Source organism: Nomia melanderi, chromosome 1 (assembly GCF_051020985.1).
Source record: "Nomia melanderi isolate GNS246 chromosome 1, iyNomMela1, whole genome shotgun sequence".
NCBI lineage: Eukaryota > Metazoa > Arthropoda > Insecta > Hymenoptera > Halictidae > Nomia > Nomia melanderi.
Window position 1 is genome coordinate 27,252,903 of NC_134999.1, and position 15,880 is coordinate 27,268,782.

General features: G+C 33.2%; 1 protein-coding gene across 2 annotated transcripts in view; it reads left to right on the forward strand.

Annotated features, from left to right (window-relative positions):
• cic (Putative transcription factor capicua) overlaps nt 1–14,656 on the forward strand; it is a 79,074-nt gene extending 64,418 nt beyond the window's left edge. For both annotated transcript variants that reach the window (XM_076369663.1, XM_076369670.1), the window contains exons 22-23: nt 75–554; nt 1,179–14,656. In XM_076369663.1, coding sequence (XP_076225778.1) covers nt 75–554; nt 1,179–1,249 — 551 coding nt within the window. In that variant the 3' untranslated portion in view covers nt 1,250–14,656. The remainder of the gene's footprint in view (nt 1–74; nt 555–1,178) is intronic.
• Nucleotides 14,657–15,880: the final 1,224 nt, after the last annotated feature.

Genomic DNA, 15,880 nt, shown 5'->3' on the forward strand with positions numbered 1-15,880 from the left:
TTTTATTATTTTAAGGAAGAATATTTATAATCTAATATTTTAAAAAATAACAAAATAATTATATTCTTAAATAGTGAATGAGGACGATATCGAGTCGGACACATCAGTCTCCGCTACTCCGAAATCAACTTCCAGTGTTAAGTTGACAGGAAACACGTTCTTTGGTCCAGATTTCAACGTTGATGCATACAGAGCTAACAGCGATCTCGTAGGAGACGTTGACGCTAATTCTCCTAGAACACCAAAGACACCTGGAGGAGGTGCTGGCAATTCGGTCGGAATGGGTAGAAGCGAGAACGAACGTGGTCATAGAAAAGTATTGGAGCAACGTCGACTTCTTGTAATGCAATTATTTCAAGAAAACGGTTATTTCCCTTCAACGCAAGCTACTACAGCTTTTCAAGCAAAACATTCGGATATATTTCCTAATAAGACAAGTTTGCAATTGAAGATCAGAGAAGTAAGACAAAAATTAAAAGCTAATTCAACACCGATGAGTGCTAACAGTTTGGTTAGTCCATTACCTGTTTCTGAGCCTTCACCTAACGTAACTGGTAATTATTCAAGAATTTTTCAGTTATACAAATATTAAGTCGTGTAATATGAAATGTCGGATTTTTCTTACTCATAAATGTTTATACTCCTACTGTTGTTATTCCTTTGTTTTTCATATAACTTCTTAAACAGTTTCATTGTCGATTATCAGAGTAAATTTTTGCAAAAACATTTTTTCCGAATTATGTATAATAACTATATCTTGCTTCATTTTTTAGAAACACGGATACCGCCAACATTCGTGTAATTTTCTTATATGAATTCAAACTTAGAAATAATGCTGTGCAATCTACTCAAAATATAAACAAGGCATTTGGGAACAATACCGTGAGTGAAAGAATAGTACAGAGTTGATTTGCAAAAGTTCGTTTCAAAACGATGTAACGATGTCTTCAATACTGATTAATTTTAAATGTTCCGAATTTTTCAAAAAAGGAATATATTCATTAAAAACACGTTGACAGAAGTGTATAAAATCGAATAGAGCATATTTTGATTGAATAAACATCTTTTAGAACATTAAATAAGCTTTTCTTTTTTCCGCAAAATCCGACATTTCATATTACACGACCTAATATTTATCTGTTATAGAAACAGTAAAAAAGAATCATTTTTCTTTTTAGGACCATTGACTGCTCCTCCTACATCGATGGGAGCTCCACATTCACTGCCTGTAAGCAGTAGTGGTAGCTAGCACCCACGTGCCAACTGTGATACTATACATCCCCTTACTCCACAGCACGAGTACATCATTATCCATTAAAAAGGAAAGTTTTTATTGGGAAAATTGTTGATGTACAAGTTTTCGCGAGTTGTAAAGTGCTGCAAGGCTTTAGTGCAATTCGAACTTTGATGTAACCTGGTGCAGGTAACTTAAACAGGCATATCAAGGTGAGTTGATGTACACATATCAGTAGAATTTTCATATTGTACATAGAAAAAAAGAGAGTCGAAGAAGTAATCGAGTGTATATCTGAACATAGCTGATGTTGAATTCAATGTCGTGTGTTCGAGTATCTGTGTTCTATCGGATCAATGATATGTAAAAATTGTGAAATGTTTGTGTGGTAAAAGAATTTAAATGTATTTTAGCAACGATTACGCTCATTAGTAAATTAGAGACTAAAATTCTGCAGGCTTAAGCGTATTACGTTGTTTGATAACTGAGTGAAAAGGAAAATGAAACGAACGAGTATACCGATATAACTGTTTCGAGTTAAACAAGAGCTTTCTTCTCACAGAAGAAAAGACAATACTGTTCTGCATTCTAAATCCGAAGATGATTTATGAAAGGGTAATTGATAGAAACGTGGAAATTATTTTATTACATTATGAAGTCACAATTCATATTTACTTGTACAATTTTAAAAAAAAGAAATACGTGACAGATATTTGTACATCGAAACACCTTGGCAGGATTATGGAAGGCCTAAGCCGTTGTTGGACATTGTTAAAAATGTTATTGAAATCCAGGTAGACAAAAAAGAGAGAGAGAGAGACAGTATGTGTGATATAGAACAATGAACTTGCGAGCGCGTGTGTAGGATGTGTATGAATGTGTACTGAGAGAAAGAGGAAGAGAACATCGTAATTAGAGAGTATTAGAATTAATGAATCATTATAAAATGAAATCAGAGTTTATATACTTTAGTTATACCGCATACATATGTATGTATATATTTATATATATATACACACACACATATATATATACATATGTGATATAAATGAAAAGAAGAAGAAAATTATAGAATGAGAACTGCGATAAATATTGCACAAAATTTATGTAATTCAGTCACCAGGTACGTTTATTATATATACATATATGTAGATATATAATATATATATGTATGTATATATACATGTAGACATATACAAGGTGATCCATTTTAATTTTTGCACGCATTTATCTACCAAACTTTATTAGTCGAAAAGGTATTTCAAAGAAATCTACCAAAGCTGTTCAGTACTATTTATAATCATTTAAACTATGTCTTGCTGTATCATTACTCATTTTGATGCTAGTGTATCACTCTGCAATTTTTTTAAGTTACTTCTTTTTGGATAACGATTCAATTTATTATATTATCAGAATATATGTCTAGTGAAATTATCCAAAAGTACTGATTTTGAATTTTAATACTTAATTTCTTTAAAATAATTATGATATAATACTCTAGCAATCTATCGTGATGTTGAAGAACCAACATAAGTTAATGAATTCATTTCGAAATGAGAGAGACAACCAGTCAAACAAAAATATATATTTCTACATAAAAAAAGATTAAAGAGATCACCTTGAAATCTGGACAAAATCTCCATCTAAATGAAATTATGTACACTGTAAAGTGTTGTTATGAAACAGAGTAAGTTTTATTGGAAATATTTCATCGAGTAATGTTAATTGGGAAGATAAATGTGTGCAAAGATTAAAATGACACCTTGATGGCATAACTTGAAATGGAATATACCTGGAGAGTTTAAAAGTATCTATGATGCTTTGTCTGAAGAATTTTAAAGATGAAAGCATTCTTTTGGTGATCTATAGATTATAAAGAAAGAAAACAGTGGAGATAAAGAAATCGTGCCATTGTGCGGCGACAAACGGAGGGCAATGCATGTGTAAACAAGTCCCTTGAATAGTAAAGAATTAATTGTTAGACAACCACTTGATATAGATAATATCTAATATGTTTCCAATATTCTCGAAAGTACTTATCTACTGTTTTTAGAGCCCCGCTCAAGTTCAACGCGTTTGTTTACATTTTATACAACAATTTTAGAATTGATCTGCATGCCTCTTTATTTTTCTTTTTTTTTTCTCGGGCCAATTTAGACGTAAGCGGTTTTAAACAGGCCGTATTTTTTTTTTATTTTTTTTCTGGCCGTGACAAATTTGTTTGTTTTTATCTGTTGCCCCGTCGTCCGATGCGTGCGATTTAACCTAGATGAAATATAGTTATATAAAGTTAAACAATTCGTACACCGAGCATCGAGGTTAGGTAAAAGTTAGGGAAGATTTAATGTGAAATTTATCGAATACGTTATTGCGATTCGAATTTTGCTATTATGCTTTTAATTGAATTTGTTGTTTATTAGATTCATTATCGTCGTCATCGCTTAAATCAACCCAGTACTGTTGGAACCTGATGGAAGTGTAGACTTACAGGAACTATGAATTTATAATTAGAAGTATTGACTCTGCCTTGGCAATACATATTAATAATTAGTTGGTACTTGCGGCTGTCAGTTTTGCTACTGTATTCTTCCTATGTGTGTAGGATGAATCTCTACGAACCATTCATATCAGAACCCAACAATACTTTCACTAGATCCATATAATTAAGTTATTTAAGGGCTAGTGTGGTCGCCATAGTTCCCAGGTCTCTAAGATTTCGAGTTTTATGAAATATCTTAGTGGTAATTCTTCCTTTCAAGCGACCAAATATTTCATAATCATCCTGAGATTGTAAGAGCATAAGTTCACACTTAGGGAATCCCCAAGATTACTTTGTTTAGTAATGAATGTTTTCTGTTTTATTAAACCATATCGTTACAAAGTCATTCGAGCTTTGTTTAATTTCTACTCTGTTAATACAAGTTATTTTCTTATCTTAGATTTTATGTTTTTAAATAACTGTTTCTTTTTAAAGTGGTATATCGTTCATAAATAATAATTAATATCAAACCAAGAAAAATGCTGACATAAACTGAATAATGAATAATTAATATAAATTCATTATAAATAATACACTGTCGATTAGTTATTTATATATACGTGGCAATTACTATACATATAAAACACTGTTTTGAAGCAGTATTTTACATGTATATAATAACCGTTTTACATTTTATTGTTTTTTTTTATAGTACATCATTTTTATTTCACTGTACAAAAGTATCGAAATGTATTTGTAATGTTAGTAATAGTAACAATTGGTTTGATAAAATTGTTGTTTGCGTGCACTTTTCTGTTATTCAAACATTTATATTGATAGCTTTATATTATATTTTCTTTTATCAGTATATTCTGTATCTTTCAGTCTCAATCAATTTTTAAATCTTGATCAACTTACTAACTCGATTAGTTTTAACAAAATTTATTTATTTTTCTACGCTTTTTATTTTCCTTTTTTTCTCAAATTAATTACTAACACAATTTTGTTTCAAAAGAACATTGTCGCTTCTCAGGCATCAGTTCAATCGTCATTTTACAAGTAGCAATTTAAGAAATGCAAAGTATTCTTGGAGTTCCTCTGTTGTCCCTCTGGCCAATGTTCTAACGGACAACCACAGTTTAAGCAATACAGGCTGTCGAGAAAAGATGTCTAATAAATGTGAAGAGTCGAGTACTTACACAACCATGGAAAAAATACTTAATCGTTTTAATCTTTTCACATTTAACAGCTACGTTTTATAACAGCAGTGTGTCTCATATTTCTGCATGTACATAAATTATTTTGTAATTTTATTATTTTTATCTGTAAGAAATACCATTGTTTGCTTGATCTTTCTATTTAAGCACGTATTATTCTTTATTTTTAAAGTATTTGGCAAAATCATATCTTTCTCACAGAAAATTGTTTTAAAAATATTGTTCAATCGGTGCTACGAATAGGCTACAGATGTTTATACGTTTCTAGTAATCCTTACTCTACAAAAACATAGATCAAGATCTTAATTAAACTTTAATATTATTTATATTGTTATTTTATTATTAAAAAAGAATAAATTACAAACCATTTTCATTCTTACTAATTAATTTCCGGAGCTACTGATCCGTATAATCATCCACAGCGAATTCAAGAAATCATCTATTCGAACATCCTGTATTCTCTTAACTATCGTTTCAGCGAACTTTGCTCGTCACAGCTCTCTGTCCAAAATAATCATTCTTAGACTATCGCTCTCTAACAGCCATATTGGTCTGTTCGCCTTGCGCTCGGTGGCATCGGGGATGTTTTTATGCGGTCATCACATCGTTCGCGATTAACTCCATTAAAAGTAAAAAAAGAACTACCACCCAACTCCGATCCGTTTATTTTAACGAATTTTATCGATACAATGATCACCTTTTTATGTTACAGAGAAAGAAAAACAAAAATGTCCGAACTGTTTGTCGGGTAAACGCGTTGAATTTCAACGGGGATTGTTGAATTTGGCTGTAAAATAGATTATGTAATTAGAAATATGACCATATACACGTATATACATGCATATGTGTATATATATATAGATATATAAAATATATGTGTATATATATATGTGTGTGTATATAAATATATGCATGTATATATAAATATATGAAATTATATTATGAAATAATAATAAAAAAAGCGCACCTTGAAAGGTTTAAAAGTCTCGCGCCACGGCACGCATTATTGTAGTTAGGATAGGAACAATGTCTATTCTACATATTTTGTAAATAGAAGGAAACAAGAAATATATATACGGATTACACACTAATCGAGTACATATGATACAAGTAAATAATAGGGTATCATCCGAAGTGGTTAGAGCGTAGCGTAATTGTAATTTGTAGAGTAAAGGATTTAAACAAAACAGAAAAAAAGGAAAAGAAGCTGCTGATAATGATCGATGATAAGCGAGGAGCGAGGCAGGATTTACCGATACAAAAGCGATCGTCGCGAGGAGATTATCGTGTTTTGCAAGGCCTTCGTGTAATAATTTGTCATGGACACTTGCGCGCACGGGACGGTCCCCACCACCTTCCTCCAAAGTTAACCCTTTTTCCTACAGTGTTAGGCTAATTATTATTTGTATATAACATATGATTACATTACTCTCTCTCTTACCATTTCCCGGTTTATCGTTTCTCTTATTTTTGTTTTCGTTTTTTTTTTATGGAGAGCGTTAAATGCGCCAGAGGCAAGCGAATCAACTTAAGGGATGAGACACTCGAGATCTGTGCGGATCCGCTCTTGTTTTAACGTGACACGCTTCCAGAGACGAATCGTTTTCCCTCGGGATCGTCGTTTCCTTTTTCCAAAAGTGTACATTTATTGTGTAAGAAAAAGAGAAGAAAGAAGGACAAGATAATATAATTTAATCGTCGCATCTCTTCGTGTGAAACGTGTTAGGCGAATTCCTTTTTAATTGTTTTTCGTTAATACAATTGTCGATATCCATCTTACCGTTGTTATCTTTTGTTTTAGTGCGAAAAATAATGTTTAACTAAATTTCGATCTTTCGCGGACGACTGCCGCCATCTTGGCGTCATGTCAAACTTTCGTATCTGAAATCGAAAGTTACAAACAATTCCACCATTTAAACCATAAAATATCAGTTTTTGTTTTTCTTAGTATTTAAGAATTCGGTGTATACATTAGTTTTCAACAAAACAAATTTTTAACGCTTTGAAAAGTGCAAGCCCGCGGAGAATTGAATTTAGGCGGTGGATCACGCATCGAGCTACGAGTCGTCTTGATCGAAAGGTATTATTCAACGTTCTTTTCCCGTTTTTTTTATAAGTATATTATTTTATTATACAGAATATTTTCGAGTGGTTTTAAGTGAAATTACAAATACTAGTAACGTTTAAATAATTTTCAACGTTTTAGTCGTATCTCCGATGCACGGGAAGAGATCTGAACAGGGATCGAGCGTCTCTCGCACTTGCCCCTCCTCAAAGAATTTAACCGAATACATATTACATTTTGTACTTGTGTAAATTAGTGAACTATTTTCCAGTATTGATAAGATTTCGATGCATACCGTTCACACTTTCTTCCTCTCGCCTCACTTTATTCTCTCCCGCTTCTTTTTCTTCTCCTTCTTCTCTTTCTTCTTCTTCTTTTTCTTCCTCTTCTTCCTCTTCTTCCTGTTGAAGAGAAAAAAAAACAAAATGGTGATGAAATATGTTTCGTGATTTAGCAGCCATACATGTGACTGTGATCTAGGAAAACAGAAGTAAAGTAAAATGGCGGCTATACTACTGGCATTTTCTTCACCACAACGTGTAATTCTCTCTCCCCCCTCTCAATCCGATAGCTCCGCATCCAAATTCATTCTCCGTGTATAAATAAATAACGCAATCGATCGGCCACGACTCTATACACGCCATTACCATGCCCATCCCCTTAAAAAAAAGATTCAAGGTTATTTCTTTTTTTTATTAATATTCTTATTATTATTATTAATATTATTATTATTATTTACAGTAATGTATTTTTAGTATGTTCTAAGTTGCTATCGACTATTATAGTCATTTTATTATTTCTTGTTTAATTCTGAAATATTTTTAAAATTGTTATGAATAATAATTATTATTACTATTATTATTATCATTATTATTATTGTCATCAATCATCACGATCACCATTATCATCGCCGTCGTCATCGTCGTCGTCATCATCATCGTCATCATCATCGTCATCATCATCGTCATCATCGTCATCATCATCATCATCATCATCATCATCATCATCATCGTTATCATCATTACCATCGTCACCATCATTATTATCATCATCATCATCGTAATCGTCATCGTCATCGTCATTATCAGTCACCGAACCGATGTTAAATGATAAATGAAATATAATACCGAGAATAGAAAGAAAACTGAAACTACTGTTTAGAAGTGGTGAAAGAAACGACTCTCTCTTTGCGTATGAACGATAAACGGTGAATCTTCGTTAATTGTACAGCATCGGTGCATTGTGTTAGGGAAACGTATAGGTAAATAATCAAGCGTAATTTGTAACGAGAAATGAATTGCGAACACGGTCGTACGTTTGACAACTTTAAACAACTCGCATACAAACACACATACACACACGCATATATATGTATGTATGTATATTTATAAGTATATGCATATATATATGTGAGTATGTGTATACATGCATATGTATATTTAACATATATGTATATGCCACATATTGTAGGAAAAAAAACTAAATAAGGCTGAGGTAATTAAAATCTGTACCAATCCAGGCAGTGCTGTTTGCTAAAGGTTGCATCGAAACATCGAGAATCTATTCTTTAAGTCGACACACTTTCGATCTAGTGCGTTCGAATTTAAGTTCTGCTTTCCGTTGAACCGAGGGATTCAGTCGGTAGCGCGCGGTCTCTTTTTTCTGTGAATAAAAGAGAAAAATGAAAAAAAGAAGAACAGTTACCGCGAGACCGTATAGAATGTGATTATCACCGGTATATACGTATGGAGATATATATATATATATATATATATATATATACATATATATATATATTATGTAAATATTGTTCTGAGCGTGACGAACATTACATTTCCGAAATTTTAAACGACATTACAAGAAATGAAATTTCCACGAATAATTAGTTGCTTTCTGCGTTGAAATGCTCTTTCTTTCAATGCCGTCTGTCTTTGACGTCTTTTATCACATGCTCTCGCACGATCCCAAAGAAACTCACGAGGAGAACGTCTCCGCAGACTCCGTTTCCGGTTTCACGAATAGATCCCGCCCGATTGTCTGCGTGTTTTACGATAAGCTGTCCACCGAATGATCGCGAACAAAAAAAACAATGGTAAGTTTTGGGAATCGATAGTGCAAAATGTGCCGGACAGTTTAGCTTGAGAATTTTTAAAAATAAATCTGTTAACTTTCCGAATGAGAAATATTGTAAATGTAAATGCTACCTAAAGTTATTTATATAACGGACAAGTAAATTACTATTTCATCTTTTTGCAAATCAAATTCTATTAGCATTCATTGATTCATTGAAGTTTCATTTAAGTATGTAGGTAAATTTGATTAGACATCAATTTTTCCACAAATCAGCGTATGTTGGTAACATTCGAAAGGTTAGCAGCATAACAGTTGAAGGAAACAAACAACATCGATGTGTTTGTGATCCAAAATAGAACTATACACGGAGAATAACGGAACTAAATAGTGGAAATGAATGTTAAATTAAGTTTGATCAGCCAGTTCTGGTTCGTTCCCTCCGAAGTCGGGCTCAAACAAAATGGAGGACGCATGTCACGCGTATACTGAACGAGTGACCTTTTTACGAGAAATGCTGTCTATTAAATGGAAACTGTTTCGAAATGAGAATACAAATTAAACGTAATATCGTTGTTGTTCTTTGGTATTAATTTTCATCCGTGTACATAGAAATATACGAAAATAGTGTCTAGATTAACCCCTGGCACTAAGTAAGTAAATATGTACTTATTTATGTACTTCGACGAGTCTCACTCGTAATCACAATTTTGGAGCAAACATAATGTCACGAGTGAGATTCGAGGTCATAACACGAGTGAGATATCGGTTGCTATAATTATAGCCCGAATTTTGTTCCACTAAATGCCAGTGCAAGGGGTTAATTGTATTTCGAGTTTCCACGAATGAAAAGATTTCTTTTCCATAGAGGGCACTGATGTCTGTTTTAGATGTTGCCGTTAGAATTCCATTGATTTTTCAAGGAAAGACGTTTTATTTGCTGAATATGTGAGATGTACCGATTCTTTTGGTGCACGTTGTATTACGTGTATCGATACACGTGAATTGTAAATACGCGATGGAGGTGTGCAGACGGTTGCGATTGGCAGATTTTAACTCCGATGCCCTTACACGAGAACCAGTTGTTGGACCAAATTGCCAGTGTGGCCATTTTGACTTACAAATGCGTTATCTTTTTTTAAAAGAACGACGTGAACGATACGAAGGCATTGATATAACAATAGGTAACACGACGTTGCCGCAACAGCACTGTGACATGTGCGACGGACACGTATTTACGTCGCGTCCTGGGTAAAAGGTAGGAAAAACGTTTCTTTCGGGAGCCTAAGAAAATATATATTTGTTTCGAGCAGGTACGTGCACGATTATATACGTCTAACAACACGAGAAAGTATGACTAATGTGAAATTCTAATAAATAATTAAAATTCAAGTTCTAATAACAGAACGTTCCGACGAACTTAATCTTTCTTTATTCATCCGTGAACATGGAGAACGTTACGTTAGTCTTTAACTGTATAAACCGTCAGCCGCAATTTTAGGGAACTTCGTGATTATTCATTCGAGTTAATATAAACAGCGTAAAGGTTATTGTTACATGCAACATTTCCTTGGTAATATTTGTACTTTTTTCAATTCATTTCAATTCAGATTTTTCAGGGTTTTTTTCAATTAATCTATCTTTCATTACTCCGACCTAGAATTAAAAGTTTAACGTTAGGTAAGCTAGAAAGGAAACAAAGCTATTTCGATAAAGAACAAACTAAAGATTTTTATGTAGAAATCATTAATCGATTAATAGAATATGTAGGAGCATAATTCTATGAAACGCGTATACTGAACGCGTATTAAAAATACAACTTGAATAAAAGACTTTTCGATAAACTTGGTACAATACAAATCTTATAAAAATCTGAACCATTCGCAATGCAAAACGTATCATAAACAAAGACCGCAATGAAAATTAATATTTAAATAATTAAAGTAATACCGTAACTCGCCATTGAAAACAAGCGTTTCTTACGATAAAGAAAACGTCTCCCCTTACCATCTAATTTATAGTCCAATAGTTTTATAATTTCTTGATTTATAGTTTCTTAAGAACAATTTCATTTCAATTCATCGCGTGAACTCTTAAATACAATGGTTGCATTTTGAACGACTCGGCTCGTTGACTGCCAGAAGAAATGTTTAGAAAATTCGCCATTAAAATGAAAATTCTAATTCTAGCGAGAAGATTTGAAATTCATTCAGAAAATTTCGATCGTAACTACCTGTTCGTGATAATCGTACAATGTCACACTGCGTCCACTATGATGCGTACAAAAGACTTAGTCGCATGTTCACCGGAGCTTCTTCGACGAACTTCCTTCGATCGATCATGTTAATACCAAGCGGTTAGAAATGAATCTCGTTTTCCACTGTTAACAATCCTCGAACCCGTAACCCTTTGCGGTAATTGTATTGCTTAGTAAGACACCGGTCCAATGATTTTCGCCGCTCGATACATGGCGCCGGGACAGCTGGGAGCTGCGAGAATCATTCGAGTAAACTTTGTACAGGCACCTGACTGTAATAAACTCAAACCTTGTGAGCAACGTGAACGCGTCAACTTATTCTAATCGTTGGACAGCGGATCTTTTGTGCGAAAGAAACATTTCTCGAAGTAACTTAACACTGGAACTATCAGACGCGTCAAAATGGCCTCTTTCGTAACTTCTTCGTTTTACAAGGATCGAAAAGATAATAGATACTTCTCCGAGAAGAATCAATTTCATTAATAATAATTTAGCAATGTGCAAACTGAATTGTGAATCAACTGGAATCTTGAGTGACGCACTCTTGAGTTCTTATAGAGAAATTTCAAGAAGTCAGTTTGACTGCTCGGTAGCTCTAGTGATACAGAAGCAGAAGCCACGTGTCGAGACACTGATGTCTTTTTTTAACCCTTTGCGGACGAGAATTTGTAAATTTTACATAGGTCTTAACACTGGAACTACCACACTCATCAAAATGAGTTTCAGTTTTCTTATTTCGCAATTATTCATATCTCAGAGGGTGTGAAATACCTAAAATGATTTTAACACTGAATAGTTTCACTTAAATACTGTAACAAATATTAATGTAATATTAATATTACATATTAATCGTATTAAACGCTCGGTAGTTCTAGTATTAAATACCAAAAAAGAAAGAAAGTACGTTAATCTTTCATTATTCGAGTAATTAGAGCACGTATTTCTATTTTAGATGTCAAATCTCGGAATCGCTATTACAGTGGCATTCGACTGCAACGGGTTAAGAATCTTAATAAGTTTAAAATAAAATCACAGCATTCTTAACTTCTCACGAACGCTTCTCTGCTTCGTGTCCTATGCACTCGTGTCTCTCGTGAACGCATAAAATCTGCTGTCTGCTAGTTGTACATTCTCTTCAACGAGCAATTTTTGTATCGTTTCTCCATATAATTTATCGAGCGACTCTCGAGTCGAATAGGATCGCAAGGGGTTAATTACGTGTGTAATATATAATATAATTTATATCGATAGTCCATGGCTGTTCGTTGTATTTGTCTCTCGATAAAAATGGAACAGGATAAAATTGACGTCCATTCCTGGACGCCATTGCGCATCGATTAAGACGCGTCGCCGTTTCCGACGATCGTTTCGTTTCTTTGTAACACGATTTAACTAATCGACGATTCTATTTGCTTTTTAGAGGCTTCGTATACGCGTAAACGAAGGAGAAGAGAAAAGGAACAGTAGGGATTAAGGTACATTGAATAATATCTATCAGCTAGGGCTATTTAACACGAGACGCCGTTTCATTGTGATGAACTCAGTGTCAAATTCAGATTTATTATAATTTTAATACGATACGATGCGGTATGATATTATTGTTACAAATGAGATATTGTGTTAGCGTTTGTATTAAGATTATAATAAAAACATTTACTGATCAATCGAGAAGTGAACTCCGTCGCAGTTGACGAGAAGCTTGTTGATAACGAAGGGTGCATCGACGAACGGAAATGTGAAAGTAACCGGACATTTTTCGTCGCGATGGTGCCCGATATGATTAGGGCACTGAAAGTTTCTTGCCAAGTAAGATTCACTTGCTTCTTTTATTCAAATCTAAATATTGTTCAAATTTTCGAAATTCCAATTTAATGCTGCAAGAGTGATGTCTCTGCATGATATTGACTCTAAAATTCTTAGCAATCATGTTTGTTCTTTTTGGTATTATTTAATTATTATCTTCTTACTTTTGAGAATTAAGTATAGCTGTAAAGAGTGCTAAAAAGTTTAAATTATAGTCCATTATAATTAATTTCCCTCCGTGAAGGGTTGAAAAGTAAACAGTGAAGAGTCGTAAAATGTATGAGAGATTTTTCGAATAATAGTCTGTTATTTATATTTGCCAGTATTCACAGGCAGAGGTTGAAAATAGTTTTCAGAATCAAAGACAAAACACATTCCAAATCATGCGACCTACAAGACAAATTTTGATATTTTAATAATAAAAGATATATATGCGTTAAATATTCTCTAAGACAGCCTCTAATACGTCATTTTAATTAAAAACTGGCATATTGCACTTGAGCAATACTTTTCTAAGCAAAATTTTGAACGCATTTGATGCACTTCGTTGTTTTCTGTTCTACGAAAATGAAAAGAAATATTCGTTTTAAAAATATTTTAATTTTTATAATCTTAATAATTCTTTAACATTAATTTGGAATTCCATCGGAACAGATGCACCTAAATAATTTTTTTTTATTTTGATTTTATTGTTACATTCATCATTTCCTTGGTAATATTTGTATTTTTTTCGATTCACTTCAATTTAGATTTTTCATGGTATTATCCGTATTTCATTTTATTAACTCCCAGATAATTTAGAATTTGTTTTGACCCGAAAATGGCAGAAGAAAAATAATCTTACCTGGCAAGCATCAACCGCTGAAAAAATTTCGATTATTTAGCTCTAACAGTTCTCGGTCCCCCTTCCAGAAGAAATGAACTTCTACAGTTGTCTCGAAGGCGCTGACACTTTCGGCGTGGTGCACAAAGACATGTTATTCCAGACATACACGGAAATGCATTGTTCTCGGGGAAAATGTTACTTAAGGGCCTCTGTACATTAATAATTATTAACAATTAACCGCTATGTATGTAATAAGAAAGCACAAGAGAAAGAGAGTAAGAAAGACCTTAGGCAGGATTATCAATTACGAATTTCCAGAAAGCAGATAAGAATATAAAATATTATTCGTAAGAAATATTCTTCATGAAGTATATATTAAAGAATGGCATATATATTATATACTGATGTCTAATTATAAAATAATGAACAAGAATTATCAAATAAAAATGTTGTAATCTGTGTTGACAATCGCCGACGTTCTGAGTTCTGAGAAAACAACAATCGAGCCGGTGTTGTACCACGGTTCGAGGATTATTTGGAACCGTGATGTGGATGGAAGGGCACGCAACGATTTAACAATTCTTAATAATCTTCCAGAGTGTAAGCATTCGCACGGGTCGTCTACTTCTTCGAAGAATGTCGAAAGTAATATTTAACGAGACGTGTAATGTAAAACTGAAGTAAACCACTGATCGTTCAATCGTATTATTTATATTTTATTATCACGTTACCGAGAACACTAATCGCTTGCCCCGCAAGCGTGGAATTCAAATCTGTAAGTAATTCGGTTAGTTGCTTCCATGATCATCTAGTCATTTGTGGAAACAAACCGACGCACAGACTGCACATATTTATTATAATCCTGATAGATGTCCGGATAATGCATGCTATTTATATTTGTCAAAGAACTTACTGGTAAGTTGTGCAATTCTGTTGCCAAAAAATATTTCAATTTTGTCACGTGTTCAGTCGTTCTTTGTTACGATGAAATTCACGAAAAGCGCGTGCAAAACCCTGTATGTTGTCAACCCTTTGCACTGGACAATATTTTTCATTACAAACGTTCATAATTTTCTGCAGAAATATTGATAATACTATTTACAACTAACATAAAAAAAACCTTACATAAATTAAGGGTAAGAGCTATTTTATTTCTATAGTTCACATGTTGATACCTAATACAAAATTGAAAATTGAATTTTAAAGTTTATAATTTTGCTTCATTGGATCCAATGCCGACTAAGAGTCACCTCTCGGATGCAAAGGATTAATTTCTGGGATGATTTGACATAAAGAAAATTGATAAGACTTCAGAGTTAATTTTAGGATTATTATTTTGATAGCGACAACGTATATTTAACACGTTAAGCGTCATGTCAGTCATTGGTGACTGACGCTTCTGAATGATTAGAAAACAATCAAGATAATCAAGAAAACATACAACATAACTGATGTGAAATGAAAATGTTTAATAACGTAACTAAGTTAATAATAGTGCAATGCAAATATTGTAACGTCAAATAATTAATAATTATTCCCCTTTTTTTTTGCTACAAAAGAAACCCCCACCGGGAAAACGCTTAAGATTTTCGTGGCGCTTAGCGTGTTAAGATCAGAGTCGATCTATTAACCCATTGTATTCGAAAGCTTTCACTGGAAATATTCAACATTTTCCGACGAAACATAGACGACATTGTTTGAAACTAATTTAACGATAATTCACAGACAAATTAAGCAACAAGGCTATTTTAGTTAAATATTTCACATAGTAATACAAAGTTTGATTTAGAATACTAAATATTCTACTTCACAGTTTTGCTGTATCAAATCAAGTGGTGACTGAGAGTCACCTCTCGAGTGCAAAGAATTAAAATGTATACCATACATTATACATTCGTATGCTTTGCTTTATTCGTATTCTTTTGTGTA